A 23747-nucleotide genomic window follows, 5' to 3' on the forward strand; every position below is an offset into this window, starting at 1 on the left:
GCCAGCCATAGAGCCTCACCACTAACATGGCTAAAGAGCAAACAAAGGAACCCTGTGAGATGTCTTTCCAAAAACCTCCATCCCTTTGGAGACAGATGACCTTTCAAACAGTCTTTTTTTAAACCGTAACATTTCTTGATATTGTACTGCATGTCTTATGGCATTATATCAATGCTTAGTTTTGAAAAGACCACCTTTAACCCTCTGGGGAATTTTATCTTATAAATGCCAGAGCTAGGTCTGTGTGCCAATAGAAAGACTTAGATGAGCCTTTTAGAGCAACTTTTAGCTCAAACTCATACTAAGACTTAAAAAGACAAGCTTCATCTCGCTGCTATCCCTATAAATAGAAAACATGACCTTGTGCTCCATTTTCCAGGAGATAGTTAAAGGTATTGATACAGAAATTGGTGATAATGACATTGAAATCCATTTGTCTATTTTATTCAGTTTTGAAGATTTCTAATTGATCTTTCATTTTTGTATTGCGCACAGATTAATATTTTTTTCTTGTCTCATTAAATTTGACATCTTACTTTATTCTGCTAATGACTCAATTTTACTGTTTTAAAATGTTACTGTTTTCTCACACTTCATATGTTCATGGAACAGTTGAATTGTCTATTTCCTTTATACATTTTATCTCCTACTTGAGCAACTCAGCTTCCCAAAGGGACAATCATCTCATCCTTGAAAAAATACAGTTGTCATAAAAGAGGGTGGTAGAAATATCTGCCTGTCCATGTAGTCCATGAAGTGTGTATCCACAGTAGAGCAGTGAGTAGCAATAACAACAAAGCAGACTGCCCAGTACGTGACTGACAGCCTGTTTACATGCAGATTCTCCTTATAAGGCAGATGCAATGCTTTCTGGGCCACAGTAGGGGGGTTATTTTTACTTTTTCCTGACTTTTTTTGAACCCCTTGTCTCCTTTGATTTCTCCCAAGTGAAAGAGGCTGTCCAGGACTTCACACACATCCAAACACACACACACATACTTTTCCAAAGACCCTGGATCAGTTGTTTATCCCCAAAGTATGTTTTAACATATATTCATAATGATCAGTTGGTAATATCTGGTAAGCATTTTGAAATATATTAAAAATGAGTAGATGTGATAAGCAGACAAACTCACCAACAAGGCAGAATCAAACAGCAAAAATAAAAGAGACTTCTGCGTGTTGTTACATGAAAAACAAATTTAGATAACTAGACTATCTCGGAAATTATTTTGTCATTGCTGCTTCAACAATATCCGGATCCCAAAGGATCAATTTCCAGGCTCTTCATTGGTGTGGTCATGGCCAAACTGTATATTTAGAGGTGCCATCAGCTGTTCATAGGCACCGCACTTGTGCCAGGTGTCTATTGGCCTGCCAGGACAATGAAGACAATAGCGTACTCCAGCCATGATGTTTGACTGTTGGCCAAAGTGCCTCGCTCTGATGATGCATTGGCCCTTCCCAGCTTATTCGTCATGTATGCTCATGGTGCTCACCCACAGCACAGAAGAAGTGGTTGAGCACCGGTTTTGATGGATTTGATGCTCAAGACTTTTTGCTCTTAATTTGAAAAGCTGTTTCTTTTCTTTTTTTTAAATAAAGATCCTCCTGCTTAGCTTAGCTTCAGTAACTCAATATCTTATTTAGAGTTTCTTTCATTGGTCTTTAAAAAAATTAAAGGTGTTCCTGTGGTTTATCTGTATTCTATGATAAATTTATTTGAACAAACTCAGTGGTTTTTGTTAAAGGCTGGTGAAGACAGAGCTATTTCATAAACAACTATAATATGTTGCCATACTGGCTTTTTTTTAGGATTTGTGTTATTAAGTAAATTCATTAATGTTATTTAATACAGACACATAATGTCTAATGGTAAATATTATATTTACATATTATTCTAAGTGCATTCAGACCTTGTATCAGTCCTGGGACTAAAGTTTAACGTTATTTTTATCACTTTCAGCTTTGAGCATTCAAACCCAAATTCCTGAACTATACTGAACTGCCCTGGTAGATACTGGCTGCTGCATGTATAATTCACTACAGTACGACCTTGGTATCCCCACTAAAATCTTTTTCTAGGATGTCCTGCCTCTCTCTTTCTCTCTCCCTCCCTCTCTCTCTCCCTCTCTCTCTCATTGTGTTTACAGCCTTGGAGAGAGTTGCATATCTGACATTTCTCTCTCAAACTCCAACCAGCTCTGTTCTCATCTGAGAGGTAAGAGGCAGCATCCTGCGTTCTTTCCATCTACTTTCATTTTTAGATGTAGACAGTAGATGTGGAGATAATCATGACAACAGATGATGTGTTTGTGATAATAATGCTTAGAATGAATCATAAAACTACAGCAGCCATTAAAATGCATTAAAGATCGTGAAACTGCTCTCTAATGGAGACTTCCAAACGTTCACGTTAGTCAGTCAGTTACTTTACTTGTTTGTAGTAACTCATGGTTAAATGTTCTCTGCAGAGTAACTGAATCTGCAGAAGGTTCAGTTACTGAGGCATCATTTCTCAAACTGTGAGGGTCAGAGGAGGCTATGTTTTATGTAAAGATACAGCGTAGAACTCTGTGAATCACTGCTTCATATAAAAAAAGTCATTGTTCACATAGGGTAAACACAGCTCTGAAGAGGGGGGCAGGAGGGAATGGAAACAGAACTGAACCTCCCAGAGGGATAAACACTCATCTGCACTTCTTACATTCCCATCCAAGGCACATGATTTTATTTTAGAGCGCTGAGGAGCCAAATCGACTCAATCTAAACATGGATTTCAGTCAGAAATCAGTCTGGTCCAGTCAGTGTCTTCCATCTCTGATATAACTGATGGCACGCATCATAGAAGTAATGATAAAATTGATCAAACTGGCTGTAAGGGAAGCTAAACTTGAGAAACCGGTGGTTATAGTTAGGGTTATCATTCTGGCATGACTGATATTTATCAGTCATACATTTTCTGCAGCAAGTTACACACAATATCTTTTTTCGATGAAAGCAATGATCATCTGTAGAGTTTCCAATAGTTTGGTATGAAGTCTAACCAATTTAAAAGACAACTTTTAATTTGTGTGCAATGTACTGGCACCCAACAGCTGTTATCAATGTGTGGGTGACACAAATCGTGGCCCAGTTAGACTAATAGGTCAGCATCAGCAAACCCGTGTATCTGTCAAACCTATATTTTACAACTCGGTAGCTGTCATGCTCTCCCTTTTTACTGTCAATCATTTTCTAAGAGGTTGTTCCACGAGCTGCAAAAGCTACTGTAGCTACTTCGTTAAAAAATGTATTGATTTTAATCAAATGATAACAACAGAGGGATTAGAGGAAACTAATAAAATGCTCATAGTGTCAAAGACCACCTCAGTTTTTAATAGACCATAGTAGAAACAAGAAGAGCCACAAGTGGGTAAAAATCTCTGTGTGAGTATATACATGTATGTGTGAGTTAGTGTGTGTTAGTGTGTGTGTGTGTGTGTGTGTGTGTGTGTACCTGTACATCTGTGTGTAGCCTCATTTGCTACTCAAGACGACAGCTACTGGTGCTGACACACGCTGATAAAACTCACACCCATGGAATGACAGGCATCTAAAAGTCTTCAGAGTACACACACACACACACACACACACACACACACACACACACACACACACACACACACACACACACACACACACACACACTCAGTTCACCAAATGTAACACAGTTGTTTTGTTGGAAATATTTCAGTCTCTGCCTCTAAGATGAAACATTATGTAACTTTTATATCAAACTGAACATCAACATGTCACACTCCCTCCGTTTGTCACACTGGAGAGATTTAGCTCGGGGCAACAACAGCTGACAACAGCTGATTGTGTATAGAAGTAGAAGTAATTAGCATCTAAAAGTAAAAGTTGATTTACACACAGGCTTAGTGCCTCACACAGTGAAACAGGAACAGTAACAGTGAGTTTTGAACGAATTCTGAACATAAGAAAATAGTGAAATGAACAAAAAAGTATTATTAAAATAACAAGGGAATGTGCTGTACCATCTACTCTACTAATGCACCATCTATAGTGTTAATACATTTATAATTAGATGTCTGCTCTTTTCAAATGAAAAAGAATAATGCGATTAAAACAAATAAATTCCCTTTGTACGAAAAAAAACTCATCAATTTCACAGAAACTACAGTGGAGAACTGTGATATCGACAAAAACACAAATTGATCCAGAAGTGAGGGAAAACAACAACAACAAAAGGGGGTAAACAAGAGGGCTGCGAAAGGGATGGGCAAGCAGAAATCATGGGCTGGCAGTCACAGGCTGAGATAGTTGTTGATTAAACATCCTTAATATCTCCTTAATGGGTCAATAATTCTCCAAACTGCCCTTAAGGCAATTTAGTTACTGGCTTGTGAACATCTGAAGCCACACAATGGCATGTTCAGAAGTCTCCAGGGCTAAAACTCATGTAATTCACAAGAAAAAAAAAGTAAAGCCTTGAGAAAAGTCAGGGGAAAATGTGCAGCAGAGATGTGCTTTTTCTTCAACCTTGTTAATAATCCTTCCGATTTAATCAGCAGCTCTTTGGGGGTCCTGGGATCTATGCTGTGATACTGCCGTATGATTTGCATTCAGCTAGGGTGTGGCCTTTGCGAGCACAATTACTGTGTAACTGAAATTCAAAGCTGCCAGTGAGGTGGCACAGTGAGCTCTGAGCCTGCCCGACTCCTGTCCAGTTGCTTGCTTTTATGTAAATTACATGACATAGATCAACCCATCACTGCGTGCGTCTGACAAAGCAACAGCTGTGTCTGTGTGGGCCTTTGAGAGGTGAGAGGTACAGACAGACAGAAGAGGAAAGTACCAAGCGATGACAAGGAAACAGCTTGTTGAAAAATAAGAAAAGTTGATCCTTTTTGTCGGGGCAGGGGTTAAATTTGGCAGGAGATATGTGTGCTATGTGTGCCACAGACTCACAGGCTCCAAAATGTCATTCAGCAGAAGAAAGCCTGGGTTCATTTACTGTCAACATTTAATTTTTTCACTCATTTTTCTACTGTGGAAATGAGGATTTCTTGCACACTTGTCACAGAGAATGACAGCTTGTCTTCTAGCATGAAATGACTGACAGTCAGCACTCAGCACATAATGACGTGGCTGATGTGTACAGACGAGTAAAGGATAATGTGGAGCACCAGTAACTCACATGCTGTCAGTCACACGACTGTAGAGGCCCACAGACAGGTCCCAATTTAACCCGAAGTGTCAAAGGTCAAACTACTCGCATGATTGAAAACCCTCATTTACCTTCCTAAATGTGAGAAGTAAAGGAAGGAAGAGGGAAAGATAAGATTAAGTGGAGGGCTTTTGACCTGTTGTGTTGAATGATTCAGGAGCCGAGAGCTGCACAGGGGCCTCACAAAATGCAAGGGATTATGGATATTTATTATTTTGGATCCTGTATGAGCTGTTGTCAGGGGAAGGCTCAGAAATCAAAGCCTCCTCTTATATGACACTGGGGAAATCATTATTTTTGCCATTTGAGTGGGGAAGCTTCAACTGTATTACAGTCAAGCTACTTGTACATATCATCTCACCATCTCCCAGTCTCCAACCAATTTTGTCAACTTTTCTGCTTTACCAGCTAAGCCTCTAAACACAGGTGATTTAAGATGAGACACTATTTCACTATTTCAGTCAGCTCAGAGGTTAGGGTAATGGAGTTTTCCAATGGGGTATGATTAAGTGAGTGTGTCGGTCTGTATGTGAGTACAAAGGTGTTAATATGTCAAGTGATAACAGGTGACTCAGAGGCAAACCAAGGGTGAAACAAAAGTCAAATGATAAAAATAGATGTGTTGAAAAGTCTGCAGAAGGCGTCAAATGGCTAAAATGTCTCCTGTTATCTATACTGATCCCACACTGCAGCAAAGAAACAAGATATAACAAAGAAAAGTGGGAGATACAAACTTTTAGAAAGTACAGTTTTAAATAGCATCCTGGGTTCGGTGAAAGTGTAAACAACAGTATGAAATAGATATTTTCTTTAAAACAGGAAATCTAATGCATGGATTAGCACCCCAACAGCAGACATGACTTACAACACCGCTCTAGGAATTCAGTGCTGTTGTCTTCTTTTGTATCACTGACTGTCATGAGCAACTCACCCAAGAGGGGACGCTAGCAGGACTTTTAATCTTGTTAAAAATAAAGAAGAACTAGACAGAGCTGATGTTTAAGTCCTAAGATGTTCACTGTTTGAGGGAGCTACTAATGCAAAAGCGCGGTCACCTTGTCACAATGACTTTGATCTCAGGAAAGTCCCAGATCAGATGACAAAAGGGATTTAGCAGAGAGGAGAGAGCCTGCAGCTGCACTGTGAAGCTCATTTATTATTTCTCCTCACAGACTTTTTTTTTCTAGCTTCTTCCTCAGCTCACACCTGTTTTCACTTGATGTTGAGAGATTACAACCATAATTTAACATAGATATTAGAGTGCATGAGGCAATAATGAGAGGAAAAATGACTGCAGTGAAACTATGGAAGAAGAAACAACTCATTCCTTATCGCAAAAATGCTGCAGCCCGACTTTATCTGGTATGTCCACATTAGTTGTAACAAACTCCTGTAAATACTGCTGTATTTACATTACTGAGTCTGTCCACTAACTTAATGACTGTACTTGTAATTAATCATCATCTCAAAATTACCACATGTGGCCACAGCGGCCGCTGTTCAGCACATAGGCTCACTTTAATTGACTGTCTGCTGCAAGGCACGACAAGCCTGTGAAGCTTCAGATTTCTCATTATGTCAGAATACTGTGCGTGGTGCTCTAGTGAGAGTGAGGCCCTCCAGACAAATAGTTTGTAGGCGGTGTAATTGCAAGTTGGAAATTGAATATACAAGAACAAATGCGTGAGAAAAATATTTAACAGGATATTACTTATAAGTTTATAGGAAAACTTCAACGTTTTAAACCCTTTTCTCAGGTATAAATGAACTATGCTGGTTGAAAATACTTATAATTAAGCATAATTTTCAACAAAACTCACAAATGTCATTTCTCACTTAATGTTTTTCAAGTAATCCTTTTCTCTGTGTGGAAACATTGTCGTTGTTATGACATCTATGTTGCTGCCATTAGACTAGAGGCTGGTTTCACACATCATCAGGCCTCAGCTGACGCCTCTGAGCAGCTCTGTAATCATCATCACACCGTGTACTGCCATACAGAAAGGTCACACATGAGACATCACCCACAGGAGGGTGCTGATGTACAAAGTGAGACTGGACCAAACAGTGAACTATGTCTTTCACAACCTTGTCTTACTGTCACTGTTTTTCTTTTCCCTCTCCTTTTGTGAAGAGAGAAGAGAAGAGAAGAGAAGAGAAGAGAAGAGAAGAGAAGAGAAGAGAAGAGAAGAGAAGAGAAGAGAAGAGAAGAGAAGAGAAGAGAAGAGAAGAGTTTTTGTTCTGTAACCAGGAACCAGTCCTCTTCAGGCCAGGCTGCCTAAGACACCTGACCTGAGCTGACCTCCAGACAACCAGCAGCAGTTAGACTCCCTGACTTCACCTCCTTAAAACCAGCCTGACCAGCCCAGTCCAGCTCCTCTCAGTCTAAACAAGCCCAGCAGTCTGACTCACTTCTCCCCTCTCTTAATCCAACCGATCAAAATCTAACCACTCCGCTGTCTCCATGGAGCGTGTTCAGCACATGACCAAGTCGGCCATCCGCCGAGCATCTCAGATCGAGGTGAATCCACAAGCCAAAAGGAACCTGCAGGAGCTGTTTGTCAACTTCACCCTCATCCTCATCTGTCTGCTTCTTATTTACATCATCGTCCTGCTGAGCAGCTGAGAGCTGCGGAGCTAGAGAGAGTTTGGCGAGGCTGTGCTGTGGAAAAGGGTTTGGCTGATATATGGGTTTTACTGATAAACACAGATCAGATTTCATCCCCATGTATCAGCCTAACTCTGTTTGACAACAGCCATGAAGAAGGATCATGGCCAAACTCTCTCAGTTCATGGCTGTGGCTGAGCTCAAAGAAGATGTTTCTGTGGGAGCTGATCAAGGATCAGCTTCCCTGCCTGTCTTTCTCAAGGGAATGATCAAAAGTGACCCGACTACAACAGTTTAAACTTCACTGATATACTGTATGCATGTATATCTGCCTGCTGCTCATTCAGATTAATACCATGCTTACATTACAATGTGCTGATAAGTCGATTTACAAAGGACAGTGATTCCCTCCATTCAAGACATCCGGAGCTACAATGTCTCCTGCATAAGTAATAACACGTGCAATGTGTGTAATACTGAAATATCAATATATCACTTTTGTTTAACTTCTATTTCCCATGAATCCTGTTCCTTCCTCCAGCCATCATCCCCACCAAGAGGAGAAAGATAAACATGCTGGAAATGATTTTTCCATCAGCATTTTTACTTCCTCCTTTGTCTGCCACTGCCAGAACCCACAGACAGACAGTAGATAGTGACACTAGGTTTCTCTAGATCTTGAAACGTGACTGCGGCCATTTTAGTGGCTACCAGAACATAAAAATCCATTTGGCAAGAAGAAACCAGGGTGGGAAAGCAGCAAAGACAACGGCTGATTCCAAAAGGCTCAGTCAATTAAGTAGATCACACTTGGAGCACTTCTACAGCATGTATTGCATACTTAAAAACATAAGACGACAAGTGGATTATGACTGCTAAAGTACATTTTGGTAAAGAAAAAAAAACATCCAATCACACAGCTGAGGTTAAGATTACACTGTTAAGAAAACTGATGATGCAACCAGCAGCACAAATGAATTCACATTTTGGATATATTCAGTACCTTTAGTGCAGTGTTGGACTGAAGAGGTTTTAATTCAGTACCGCTCCGATTCACCACTCTTCTGGCTTCTTCTCCATAGCAACAGCAGCAGAGAGTCATGGGTATCGTAGTATTCGGAGCCATCTGCCCTGCCAAACTAACATATAAAACATGGCAGTGATGTTGAAAAGGCTACACAAATGACTATTAAATACTTTTAACTGCAGAGGGAATTGGAAAAGTCACATTTGACCCAATCGTCTAGTAAGTTGATGGCAGTTGTGCTAACCCACAATTCTGTAGCATGTTTGACATTACACTCAAATAACGAGAATCGTTCTTACTCAACATACAACACTTAGAAATCGTTGTGAAGTACTGTCGGCCTTGGAGTATAGGCTGAGTGCAGAAGTATGGACTATTTTGCTTTCGATTCAGAGATCAGTGTACACTAGTTTGGAATAGCTGAAGACTGTCACACACTCTCTGACATAGTAAGCCTGGCATACAAAACATGCAGTTTATCAGTGAAGAAAACTTCACTTTGCATGGTGTGATATCACTTAATGGCATTTTGTGTTTATGCCCTTTAAGTTCTGTATCTGTTTAGTTATTAAAGCTATTACTGATGCTGACAATTTTGGTTGATTATAGCACAAGCACCCTGATTATGGCAGCAAAGGTGTAGAGAATAAACTATAAAGTCAGATCTGAAGTGCATTATGTCAAGAAGAATCTAATATAATAATATAATTTTAACAACTTACCAGCCACATTTACATATAATGCATCTTCACTATATTTACCATGAATGAAAATGTAAAAAATATAATTCAAATTTATTGACAAATCATTGAAAAAAAATGTAATTTTGTTCTTTTATGTATGTTTGGAAGAAGCCACCAAATAAATTGCATGACAAAAATTGTGCTTTTTCATGATGCACATGATGCATTTATTGTTATTTATTGCATATCACAATTTTACAGTTTTGTAAAATATAGATTTAGATGTTGAAGTACAGGTCATGTTACTGGGTACAGCCTCAAAGGTCTGTCTATGGGTATTTGAAGGTGAAGTAACTGTGCAGATAGCCAATGGTCCAAAATAATAAAACACACATTTATATGTCAAGCAGCTGTTTTACAAACCACAACCCTGGTGTTTTGATGCACTCTCACCATCATAACTGTAACTTTCAGACACAGCAGGCAGCTGTTTTTGACAAAAAAAAAAGCTTCAAATCCAACTGTGCAACACCTGCCCAGCACCAAACATGAGACAAAGTTAGCAATTGGCTGGTGGACATAGAGGAGCATTTGGCAGCTAAAGAGCCATTTATTTTGACTCACATTCATCGGGTGGCCAGAAACATAGCTCCCAACTATTTTCATTTATTTATTTTTGGGGTAAGCAGGAATTATTATTGTTACATTACTGCCATCTTTTGGAGTTTTTTTGTTTCCATTTCCTGCAAATATCAGGTCAGACAAGTAGTTAGCTAGCACCAAACAAAAATAATTAGCCAACATCACATTAGGCTAGCTAATAATTTAAAACTGACTCACGTGTTAGCCTTGATGTGAGAAGTCCACGAATGCGCTAAACTTCAGACGAAGCCCAAATACTTTTCATTCTTCACCACTTTACATGTTTAATTTCAGTTCAGTGCTGTTAAAAACAAGTTAACAACTATATCCCAACCTTTAGCTTCCTCGGGAAACTTTTGGCTAACGAAAATCGTCACAATTTCCCCTTGGTGAAATCCAGTAGCTTCGTTAAAGGAACCGCCAATCACAGAGTTCCCTGATATTTTTTCTGCCTAGCAACTAGCCAAGGACGATCCTGATAGGGCGAGACGCTGGAGTAGTTATTTTCCTTCCTGTACTTGAGTTTTCCAATAAAGATAAGTTGAGGAGGTGTTAGGAAGGTTAGTTCTGACTTTAAAACATTTTAATTCTGTAGTAAATTATCTTGTGAATATATTTATTATATTAATACTTCAACCACAATACCACTATTTGCATATGTATATATGATCATTCATTATTTCAATTAACTCCACCTGTCTGTTTGCAACTGAAAAAATGTCTCTTTCTCTCTCTCTCTCTCTCTCTCTCACACACACACACACACACACAAAATAAAGGAGTGCAACAGTAGGCTTTATCTCACAATCATAATTTTACTGTTCCATAACATACAACAGAAATGATACAAATATAAATAAATATTGTTATTGTTATAATTGTTATATATTTTTACTTCAAAAATGGCAAGACAGACATTAAATAATATGTCACAAGGGTGACATCCAATCACTTTCAACTCAGCTCATAACACAAATTGCAATGCATTTACTATTTCAGTTTGGGTCTTCAAATGTACAGATACAACAATCTTTTTCTGCAATTATGGAAGAACTGAGTTGAAAGTGAAATGAACTGAGCCCTGGTCTGTATATCGTCACATAAAAAATCAACTAATCAGACAATTAATGTTTTAACAAGTTGCAGTTCCTGTGGTTCACTGATGGCCAGCTGATTTCAGTGTTGCTAAAAAAAACCCATCTCTGTCATTTTGAAAGGTTACAACAATGGGGTAATGATGCAAAAAGGTCATGTGATTCTAATTCTCCTTTAAAACAACAGGCAGGTAAGATGCAAGATAGATAAACACATGGATTAAATCAAACAATACATACATAAATATACCAACAAATCAGTATAGAAAGAAAAACAAATATGTGAATGGGAACAAGTATATAAAAATGCAAAAATAAACAAATAAATACATTTTCTTCCATTTTTGCAAATTTCAAACATGTAAGCAAATCTCAACCTAAAGGATCATACCAGTGTTTTTCCATGTCTATTAATTAGAAACTGTTTTCTGAAATGTTATTATTGATTATTGATAAAGATAAAGAAGATAGATTACCTATTTGAAGCCAAGTTTCAAGTTGATTTGTAATCTATAGTGAAATGAGTAGGAATCAGTGGCTAGAAAAACATATTAAAACTGTGAAACACAACAGCAAGTTTATCGTTACATGGATTTACATATGCAAAAACACTGGAATGGTCCTTTAACTATAACCATTAGAAAGGGTAGTCACCCAGAATGTGCTTCTTAATTTCAACTGGGGAAACAGTGTCACCCTTGTGTTGGATTTTTTTTTTTGCCTCATGTCAAGTACGGTGAAACTTGTTTTTACAAGACAAGTATGTGAAATTAAAGTAGCGGCAGTAAAATCGGATGTGATTGTGAGAAAACATAATATTAATTTAAAAAAAATAGAAGAAAGCAAAAGACTTCTGCACTGTCTGATGCAGATGTCTAAGCTAAAATGTCAATCTTTAACATAGTCGTTTGAATAAATATAATTTTCACAGTGTGCATGGAAGAATGAACCAACTGTGGTTCATTGTCGGGCCGACCCCAGAGAGGATACCGTCGTCTGTTTTTATTGGTCCATTGACTTTTGCCGGGGTTTGTCACATTACAGATCAATATTTACAAATACACCATTTAATATACTGTATAGGTTTGGATGACATTCAGCTTAACTATCGTCTCAATGTCATGATGCTGCATTCATGTCATAAAGGATAGCTGGACATTAAGATGCCATGTTAAACGTTGTCTGTATACTTTTACAAAACAGGAGATGAAAAGTGTTGATTTAGTTGAGATTTGTACCATATTTCCCATATGACACAAATACAGACACGTCTGCAAGAGGCTGTGTCTTAAACTGGCTTCAGGAAGTATTTCCTTCTTCACTTAGTTCGGTTTGTTCTAGGAAACATGCTGAGTGAATAGAGAAGATTTCACACACTAGGATCTGCACAGTCTGATTACATGCAAGCTTTCAGCCACAGACTCAAACAGAAGGAACGAACACTGAGGTGTATACAGCATAGAGACACTCCAGTAATCAACCCTAATGCAAAACACGTGTGTAACACTGAGACGAGATCACACTCAAGGGTCGTGTTGTATTATGACACAAAGGTAAACCACATTTAAAACAATGATGCATAGAAAACCATTAAACAAATATAAATTTTATATTTTCCCAAATGTTAAACTATTTAAATATATGCATCCTTAATCCTCCATTCTAGTCGTCCACATGTGTCATAAGACTACAATAGCCTTAAGTATGACTTTTTTTTCAGGGATACACAGATGTTTTGCAGTTTTCTTTTACTCTACTTACCTTGTACGGACTAAAGGTCTATGATCTAAAGCTTGTATGAAGTTAAGTGTGCATGTGCAGACTGTAAACATGTGATTCAATGACTCTGAGCACAGAGGGCAAAGACACATTCGTAACACATCGTGGCACCAATCATTTAAAAACAAAAATGTTATTATCTTGGATTTTGGTTCCAAAATAATAATCATATCACTTTAAATATTCTTCTATGAACATTATTTACAGGGGCTGAAAAGGAACACACTGCAGTCCAATGCGATCCAATACAGGCCAGCAACAGAGTGGTCTCTGGTGGGACTGTATGGGATTGCATCATATGTAAGTGTCTATGATACTGTCTGATCCATAAATGCAAACAAGTAAAGTACAAACACTTCCTGAACCTCAGTTGATCCTGTTATGGAAGACGAGCATCGACTGATGCTGTAATGTAACTGAACATGTTTGTTGTTGAACGGACCCCGGTGGTGTCAGTGTGACAGGAAGTAACCCCTCAGGCCTCATGTCTCTCTGTCCACATCCAACAGAGCGTCTTTCAGGTTGATGATGACCATGCAGTTTGGAAACTGTACAGGTTACTGAATGGACTTCGCGGACCTTCAGGTCATGAAAACTACTCTACACGAAAACTATGTAAACTTTAGAGTCAAGTTAAAAAACAGACAGTACACCAAAAACTGGAGATATGAGGATTCAAGTGAGTGACAGCAGCATTATGATAGTGTTTCTGTTTTCACATGCTCTAAGGTCTGCCCCACAGGCAGAGACACACAGCAAAGAGTTCAGTCACCGCCATGAACTCCTAGCTTGTAAGGAAATTAAGTGTTTGACTAAACCCTCCTTGGCGTTAAAAAAGTTCCCTAGGAGTCGATTAACGTCTGCATGTCACTGACAGAACTCTTCCTCTGTATGTCCCTGATCCACTGGCATCACAAACAGACCGTAGAAAAACAGTAGCTTGTTAGATTATAAATACTAGAATAATAAAAATATGAGGGGTGCTTGATTCAGTTGATCTAGATGTTTCCCCTCCAGAGACCGTCGAAGCGTCTGGAGTGGTAAATCAAGCGCCCCTCAGCTAGTTCAGTGATTTGAAAATGACTTTCAACCATTTACTGTATGTACACAGTCAAAGCACTGGGACAGCAAGCTAAAGTTAGTCTTTATTGCTGGTGTCGTTACTGTGGTATAGCGTAATTTGTCGTACTGTAGAGGCCAAAAAGAAAACGACCAGACTCAGCAGGCTTGCTTTGTCCTTTTTCCTCAAATACATGTCTGAATGAGAAAGACATACTTATACTGCGGACAAGCCCACAGCATGAAAGACTAAAGGCAAAAATGAGTTTGTCTCTGAAAGCACTTCCAGCCAGATTATAGCTTGTAAGACACATATTGATGAACAAAGAAGAAAAACTCATCTTATAAGGACCTAAAAACATCAATCTAAAGTCTGCCGCTCTTACACACTTAATTCTCACTACAACACTGATCAGACATCATGAGGGAAATTATTGTCTGAGAATGTTTCTCAAAGTTTCATGCTACTGACACAGTAGACTTACTGACGGTTGCTACATACAGTTGTATTACAACTTGGGTCTTATTTTGGTAGTTTTAGGCCGTCATTTCCTTTTATTTGGAGGTAAAAGTGAAGGGGAGCGCACCTGAAATGTCAGTGGCACGTATACCTTCTCAAAAGAATCATTATCAGAAGTATCCTTTAATACCTCATTAGTTGCGCTGCCTCTTAGTAGATTATTCTGCACAGAAACGGCACTCAAATTCAAATGTGTCTCCTAACGAGCTGCAAGTCAAACTCAACACCACCGCTATTCTACATTTATACTGTTTTTAAAAATGTAAATTCATGAGTTAGTCCTTCAAATGTTCAAGATCTCATTTCTGTCATACCACTAAATGTTGCTTTAGCGCTATATATGAATCGCAGATGGTACAAAATGACAGAATGAAGAGGCAAATTACAGAAAACTAATATTTTGAAATCCCCTCACTGCCAATGTTCACTTTCATGATGACTGTGCACAATGCTCACCATGCTCGGAGGCCCTAAGGTTTTACACCAGTGGAATACCAGCACTGCAGATGCTGTGATTAGCAATGGACGCTAGAAGTGAATGTCACACAAATGACTTTCAAAACGTGCAATCTGATCGCTGTCCAACTTTAGCTCTCTGTCCCATTACTTCATTTTTTGACAGAATTGGGATTTTTTTTTTTTGCCAGTCAGAAAGAGAAGTACTGAGCGTACAGCTCCTCTTCTTTTGCAACATATTCTTTGCTTTTTCCTGCCTCCATCCCCCTCGGGTCTGATGGTGTCGCAGCGTTGGCTTCAGGAAGGCTGAGGGGAGGGAAAGAAAATTAAAAAATGTCAGAAAGAAGAGGAGACACACAGATATGTACAATACGGTAGAGGTAGCTTGTTAGGTGCCATCGGAACAGAAAATAAAAGTGAAATTCCCTTGCATGCCGCCGTGCCGGAGTGTATTCAGGGAGATTCAGTGAGTGCTCGTAGCTGGGGTGATGACCACAGTCCATGAGTCCATGCATGAATCTTATATATTGCTCAAGTGATCATTTTACACCACTGTACATTTTTATCGTACGGAGGGGCTCCACCTCAGGTACAGCCGCCCCACATCTCAACAGTTAAACCTAAAGAGAAGTGAACTTCCATCCGTCCATTTTATATACCCACGTATCCTGCGTGGAGTCACAGGGTGGTGCAGCCATTCCCTGCTCACGTTGGGGCGAGAGGTGGGGTACACTCTAGACAGGTCTGACTCACGCAGACAGACAACCATGGGGAGACACAGGGAGAGCATGCAAACCTCACACAGACCCCAGCAGAGGGATCCACCCATACACAGTCGTCGCCGAAAAAAATGGCTGCAATGTGAGAAACGCATTTCTTGCTGAGCATCACGAACGGTGTCAAACTGCTGAATCAGTGATGCAGAGAAGGTCTGCACGATTGTTTTCTTAATGCATCACTGATTTAAACCCAGGTGCTTCATGCTGTGCGGCAGCAGTGCTAACCACTGCACCACCATGCTGCCTCTCATCTATCTTAATACTGTGCTGTATTTTTCCCCAAGGTCAAGAATAAAGCGCCCATTGTACTTTCTAAATTAGGGACGGCATCTGTTTGACACCCTATGACAATCACAGGGTGAGTTTTTTCCAAGAAATGTTGTGTCTTTTGATTTCATAAATGTGGTTTCATTTGCTTGTTTAGCACTATCAGGACTTTCATGTTTTCCTTTGGATAAATAAGGATATATTTCGCATATGGGCAATTTTGTGTTTACTACACTTGAAAAGACTGAGCGAGGCATTTTTCAGTTGTGCAGAAGAGACCACAGATGTTGAATTTATTATCTGGTCTATATATATATATATATAAATATATTTTTCAACATTTCAGCATGAAAATAAACTTCACAGTGTAGATACATAAAAAATTGCTCATTTTTTGTGTTATCAGGGGGTTCTTGGTGTTATTTACACATCAAAGTCTGTTTACAGGTCTCGGAGAGTACTACTGCATTCAGTATGTAAAAAGGCTGCAACAAGCCTCTGTGGCTAGTCCTGTGTAGTTATGCTACTGAAAAAAGAACAAACAGATACAGACACATTTAAATGAACTAACTACAGTTTTAATGTAAGGTGAATGTAAGGTGCAGCTCTGCTTTAGAGATGAGAACTGATTAAAAAAATAAGAAGGAAAACTGAGGACAAATTCTTAAAGAAAGTGCAGGAACTCTTTCCTACGCTCAATTCAAAATATCACTAAAAACAGGTTTGGCTCAGGTGGTTTGCAGTTTACGCCCTCCAGCGGCAGAGACCTCCCGGTGTTTTCTAACCAGCAAACAGTGCCACATCTGCTCTTACACTGTGTCCAGAAAAGCACAACATTGTTATCTTGCAGGTTTCACATTTGCGAGATGCTGCAACGCTTTCAAGTCAGTCATTTTGTTCCTTGCTTCACTCAGAGTCTGAAGCCCCATTGAGACTGATTTGTAAGGGCAAAGTTTCGGGGTTGGTTTCTTTTTGTAAGCAGCAGAAAGCAGACAGGGGATGTCACGGAAGATTTGCGGTATATTTCAAAGGAGATTCTGCCTGTGATTGCTGCATGCTAGGAAAGGCAAAAAATGAGATGTTAAAGCATAATGGATCAAAAAAGGATTATATCTTCATTATTTTTCTCTGCTGACCCTGAACTAATGGAGGACTGCAGCGTTCTGTGAAATGAATAGATCAATTTGGTGCTCAGCATTGGCTCAGGCTTAAATTAAAATCCCATGAACAAAATTAAGGCCTTTAAATCCCACATGGCACATAGAGTTTAGTTTTGTCTCACACTTCATCACTGGGTACGATCAAAATAAAACATAAAGAAACACTCAAATTTTACCTAAGTTCATGACTAAAAAACAAACCAGCTAGATTTTACAGGTGCTTCTAGTCGTCTCATTGAGGATGTGGTAAACAGAACCACACCTCTGCCCAGCTGTGATGCTGCTTTCCCTTGCCTTTCTTTCTTTCCTTCTGAACACAAGAAATAAAGCACCAGCTTTAGAGAACGGCAACATTTAATTAAGTTTTGTTTGACATTTGGAGAAGGAAGACACTAAATTGTCCTTATGATTTTCATGAAAACATTTATGTTATTTATGGCTGGTGTTTGCACAGTAGTTTTCATTGTTAGTGCCGGGATCTGCCATTCTCATGCGGGATTCAAACTGCTTTCACGCGTACGAGGGAGTCAGAGAAAATGATGTAGCATGTAATCCAGGGTTATTGTACTTTCTGACAGGTCAAATATTCTCATGGCGAGATAGGAGAGGGCCGATTATTCATTATTAAGACATTGTCAGTTTGTTTGGCCGCACTGTAAACCGACAGATAGGCTGCTCTTCTCTTGTATTTCTGTCAAAGTACGTGCTCCGAGTGTTTGCTGCCCCCTGAATTCTGGGATGTGTAGGACTGAAATCTAGAAAAAATTGAATTTACAGTTTACAAGAGATTCCTTGATCCAAATAATTCAAAATACACTAGATTTAAGGTTAATATTGAGTGGTGCTTTGGTGCATTTACAGCCACGTCTATGTAACTGACGTCTACTAACGTCTGTCAATGTAAACTAAGGGGTGAGGTGAGAGATAAAGGCAGTGGGGGCAGCAAACATCAAGTAACTCTCCCCCTGAATTAAGTGAAGTGAAAGTGAACTGAGGGCAGCAGTGGAAGCAAGTCACATTAGTTCTCACCTCCTAAAGCTTTGCAGGCCCTGATGCTGCACCAGGGGTTCCTGAGGATGAGGAGCATGAGGAAGAGCAAGGCTTGGCATGGGATGATGTGGAGGATGAGGAGAAGGAGGAGGAGGAAGAGGAGGAGGATGCTGAGGAAAAGGAGAAGGAGGAAGAGAGCTGAACAGTGGTAGGGCTTTCCTAAGTTGGGGGAGGGACCGTTGGAGAGGGAGGGGGAGAGGAGGTGCAAAGCTTCCTCCTGATCCTACCTCCTCCACCTCCTGACCCTCCTCTTCCTGTCCGTCATGACTCATGGCGGGAGGGCTGACGAATCGGAGAGCTGCCTGGCTAGGAAAGCTGGCGAAGCGGTGATCTGATTGGCTGCCTGTTTTTAACTATAGACACACATAGAGAGGCAGGTTGGGGAAGGTGATTCTGGATTTCAGGGATGTATTGAGTGTTTAGCAAATGATCTTTACTGCATATCAACTCTTTAAAAGCACCATTAACTGTTAACTTTGTAAGTACAGACATGAAGAAGTGACATGAGGTTGATGGAAACCATAAGAATGGACTTTGAGAGTAAATCGTCTTAGCTGCAGTCAGCAGGAATAAAAACTCTAGACAAGGACCCAGAATGATTCTCATTGTCCCGATAGGATCTTTCGTCACTGTCTGCCACAGAGGTATTCTCAAAACTATCACTAAGAGTCACCAAAGTCAGACTTTTTCTAATCCTACACATTGGAGCTTAGAGGTGTAAGTGAGGGAATCAAGGACGCATAAGTTATCTAATACGAAGAACCTGCAGAGAACAGCACAGGCATGAAGAGGAGGAGGAGGAGGAGGAGGAGGTGAGGACTGATGTTTTGATGCTGAAATCAAGCGTTACTGTTTCTGAATGGCTCCAGCGATTACCAGTATGTTTGACAGCTGTGTACATATAAAAAGAAAGCTGATGAGCAGCTTTGCCTTAATGAAACACTTGATATGAGACGGTGTTTCATGTTCACACACGCAGCAGGTTTTCAGGATGAATGGGGTGATTTTGTGATTGTGGTGATTCAGAGTGCTCAAACAATCGGCTAAATTCAAAGTAAGACTCATCAAAAAAAAAAAATACAAGATTAAATCAAGAGAAAATAATTAAACATACCAGAAAATATGAAATAAAATCAAGTACAAGGATTAGAAATATTACTCTCTTCTCACACTGTGCGGCAGACTAATGTTAAAACAGTATATTTTAGTCCCTCCCTGCATGGTTGTAGCTTTAATACAGCCACTTATACATTACAATGCAGATACATTATAATCACAGCTACCTCTATCACCTTTAATGATGATCAATAACTTTATTGGCAGCTGTATATAAAGGTAGATAATTTCAAACACACATATGACAAACTGGGTGTCGAAATGTGTGATGTGAAACTCCGGTGCATGCATCATGGACTACAAGTGTGGTGTTTCAAAATAAAACACTCGCACACTGTGGTGAGTTGTATCCATGACAGAACACACAGTCTCCACCTGTCTGAGGGTTATGGGAGCTCTAAGGAGGTGATGATGTCACAAACACCCACAGGATCCTCCACATCCAAACCTTTCACTCTGACAAGGAGGCTTGGTGATGACACCACTCACCTTGATAAGAGGGTTGATGACACCGACATTGGCACTGGAGTTAAAGACCTTGTTGAAGCCTGTCTCTCTGTTAACCAGCTCCAACTGGTAAAACTTCTTGTCATCCTATAAAAAAACACAACATGTTAAAGTGATGCTCCACCCAAAATCCACCCAGGTAACCCCTGTCACAATACCTAGTATCCTTAAATCCCCCACCCTCCCCACACACACAGCAGATGCCGCCCAGTCTACTCACCACCAGCTTTTTGACCAGAGCTTCTCTCTCTGTCACCATCTCTCTGAGCTCTGCTATAATATGCAGGTCCTCTGGTCGACTTTCTCTGTTCCTTAACTTCTCCTCTGTCCCCTCCAACCTGGATATGCAGACATGACTCATATAAGGTACATACACTTATTACAAAGTGTATTACAAAGGAGAGAGAGAGAGACTTACAGTATTTGCAGAGCAGAAATCTTGTCTTTGAGGACCTCCTGGGCCTTGTTGAAGTCAGCCAACATGATCTGTGTTTCTCTGTGATGGACGGCACTTAGCTCCCCCATCTCCCTTTCGTGTCTCTTTGTAAGGTCTTGTTCATGGGCCCTGTGGGAGAGACAGACAAGACTCAACCACGATTCAAACATAATCTAACATGCTGTGTGTGCTGGATGCATTTTGCCTTAAGTGTCGTACAGTATCACGAATGTACACAGTAACACTTATGTACCACTGGGGGTTTTTACTGCACAAGTATCTCATCATGGATAGTCCTCACAAACACATTTAATTTCCTGGTAGGGAACCGTGAGAGTGACGCCATTTTATATTAAATTATAGAGGACGGCATCAAGATGTGCAGCTGAAAGCAAAACTCAGCTGGGACCCAAAGAGCAGAGCTGGTACAGGAGATGTGGGCTCTGTTATCCATGACTACTGTGTTAATGCCAAAGCCCTAATTTATCTAAGTGGAAGGATGTAATAGGGAGTGTGCCGCTTTCACACGCTGTATAGGACTACAACAGAATCAAGTTTCCTCTAAGAAAACAATATTAATCTTTGCTTAAAGGTGCCACTGACACTCAGCCTCTATCACAGCAATGTCATCGTTTTATCTCAGCCTACAAATACAACAGAAAGCCTGTGTCACAAACTGGACATCTGAAGTTTGAAATGGAGACAGGGACGTGCTAATGAAAGATATATTTGAGTTGCATTATGGGTAGTGTAGGACTAAAAGTCAAGTTTCTGTCTCTTTTGACTTCCTTGACATTATGAAAGAGCAATACTAAATTGCTGGAGTACCCCTTTACGACCATAACTGCTTACATTGCCATAAGATATACAACGAGGTCCAGAGGTCTGAGACCACCACCATTCACTTGAATGTGAAAATGTGTGTGTTAAAAGTCAGAGGGTTGATCAGAACCTGAGCAGAAACTCACTGTATAGATGAGTTTCAAAGCACCGACACTTCCCAAGATGCTGCTTTTAATCAGAAGCTGTTCAGATGGATATTCCCATAAGACATGGGGGCAGGATTAGTTCTCTGCAAACTGGGTCAGTTACTGTTGAGTCACAGTTAACTTCTGCCCCCTCAATAATAATAACATCAACGGGAATGTTACATACAGAGTATTTAGAGTCAGAGTGTAGCTCTAAGTTTAGCTCTGAACTGTCTGTTGATCCACTCTGGTGTAATGTACCTTATCTGATGGTTGGCTTCACTGCGGACCCGCAGCACCTCTTTGCCCTTCAGCTCCAGCTCTCTGGTCAGAGTGTCGATGGTCTCGTTCAGAGAGTGGATCTCATGGTCCAGATCGGTGATGCGGTTGCTACGGGAACACACCTCTGTCTGGAGGTCTGAGAGGCGGACCAGGAGGTCTTGTTCCTGGAAAATACACATGGTATGGTGTGCACATTGGGAGGGAAACCACAAAAATAATTAATTGTTAGTTATTCGGAGATATTATGTCACAAACACACAGACACAACAAAGCGTTTGTCACAGTTACCTGCTGGTGGCTGTGCTCCATAGCGTTCTCTAGATCCCGTTTGACGGCACTGTGATCTTTAAGGTGGATCTGCTTTAGATGCTCTATGGCCGTAGCATGGAGGTGGTTCAGCTCTGCACGAAGAGAGGCTGCCGGACAAAGACGCCGGAGTTAAAAGGGAGGAAATATCTGCAAAACCCTGATGAACACAACGACCCATGTGTAGAGACAAGATCACTGGGAGAAGAAATACGATGCTTTGATAAAAACTAAATGACTGTGTGTACTGCGTGTACTGTGTGTACAAGCGTACAAGTGTCTGAGGGTAGATCATTACTGATGTACTATACATTCTCTTTGTTCCTCCTGATTCCTCTCCCAACACGAGTAGAGCTTTTTATCATGAGTCTCTTTTAAACTTCTTAAATTTGAGAGATTTAATCTCATGGTTGGCGTAATATCAGAGGAACTTCAAACATCTCTAATGTGATATATATCAATATAAAGTTCAGATTTGTATCTGTTCACAGATCACAGAAAGCTGATCTGCTATTTCTTCGCTTTTAGTACAATTACATCCAAAAAACCTGTTTTTTTTTTAACTTGACACTGACATTGCAACCTGCTGATTTAATCCCATTACCAAACACAGTTCCTCAAGGGCTCCTTTACGGTTCAACCCCTGAATGCAAAGGCTTGTTGTAGATGTATTCATCCCCTCTTTGTCTGTAAAAACCTCCTCACAGCTGGTAGCCACATAACCACCATGGGCAGAAACATCTTCGCTGTGGTTCGAAAAAAAATCATTGCTGTAATTTACAACCGTGCCACAGGGAGAGAGGTTGTCATTGTGGATGGAAACCATCAATATGGGACCAAACAGAGACATGGTTTCATATGTGTTATCATTTACCCAGCTTTGCTTTGCCCTCGTCCTCCAGCTCAAATCGCAGTGTCTGCAGCTCCTGGTCTGACTGCTGTCTCAGGATGTCTAAGGTCCTCCTGTGGGCCTCCTTCAGAGCATGAACCTCCTCCCTCTGCTCCTGCTTCAGACGCTCCTCCAGGGCCTGGATGGTACAAAGAGAGGACAAACTGAAGGATAACACGTTACAGTGAACATTCAGGTTGACTGAAAATAAACGTTACATTTATGAATGCAGACAAACACTGCAGCTGTGTTTCAATGCCATTTGACTCTAAGCAGGTGCTGAGTATGTGAAAAGGGATAGAATTAATACTTAATACTTAAAATGGCTTTAATGGATTTAATCTACTTTCTTATTGAGTGTTGATTACACCATTTGTCCCACAATGCATTGCATAAAGGATTTTGTGAGGCAGCTGTCCCTCAGTGTCTGAGAATCATTGAATGAACCAGTTGTAGAGCAGTACATATATATGAAAAGATAAACCTGGCCTGCTTGCCAACTTTATTTTGTTTTGTGTAGCCGGTATAAAATTAGACATTTTGAACACTCCCATTAAGGTGCACAATGTGATCTATTACCTTAATATTAAATAGTGCCTGACATTTCTCCTTTAAAACATCCCAGTAAAAATCCTCAAATGTTTCTATCCACAATGTATTTATATGAGAGCTTCAACCATAAACTCAACATAAAGCTATAACCGTCTTGGCTCATTTTCAATATCATTTAACAAGGAAATAGGTGAAATTAAAGTGGATGAACCTAATGAAATGTTTCACAAAGTGAGAAATCTCCCAGCTAATTGACTACTTTATGAATCTTTCACCTCTGATTAAGTCTGCAGCAGGAATATGGGCCATTAAATTAAAACTAAAACCATTACAA

General features: G+C 40.0%; 2 protein-coding genes across 2 annotated transcripts in view; one reads left to right on the forward strand and one right to left on the reverse strand.

Annotated features, from left to right (window-relative positions):
* The first annotated feature begins 2129 nt into the window (after positions 1-2129).
* pln (phospholamban) lies at positions 2130-8790 on the forward strand. The gene is made up of 2 exons (XM_022765604.1): positions 2130-2221; positions 7368-8790. The coding sequence occupies exon 2, from the start codon at positions 7698-7700 to the stop codon at positions 7857-7859; it is 162 nt and encodes a 53-aa protein (XP_022621325.1). The 5' UTR covers positions 2130-2221; positions 7368-7697; the 3' UTR covers positions 7860-8790.
* A 6466-nt stretch (positions 8791-15256) lies between these two features.
* Positions 15257-23747, reverse strand: part of LOC111236737 (protein FAM184A-like) — a 38723-nt gene continuing 30232 nt past the window's right edge. Inside the window, exons 17-23 of the mRNA XM_022765588.1 lie at positions 22847-23000; positions 21955-22082; positions 21646-21830; positions 20399-20545; positions 20201-20318; positions 19963-20067; positions 15257-15407 (exon numbers count right to left, since the gene is read on the reverse strand). Coding sequence (XP_022621309.1) covers positions 15399-15407; positions 19963-20067; positions 20201-20318; positions 20399-20545; positions 21646-21830; positions 21955-22082; positions 22847-23000 — 846 coding nt within the window. The 3' untranslated portion in view covers positions 15257-15398. The remainder of the gene's footprint in view (positions 15408-19962; positions 20068-20200; positions 20319-20398; positions 20546-21645; positions 21831-21954; positions 22083-22846; positions 23001-23747) is intronic.

Source organism: Seriola dumerili, unplaced genomic scaffold, assembly GCF_002260705.1.
Source record: "Seriola dumerili isolate Sdu_G_001 unplaced genomic scaffold, Sdu_1.0 BDQW01000716.1, whole genome shotgun sequence".
In the NCBI taxonomy this organism is placed as follows: Eukaryota; Metazoa; Chordata; class Actinopteri; order Carangiformes; family Carangidae; genus Seriola; species Seriola dumerili.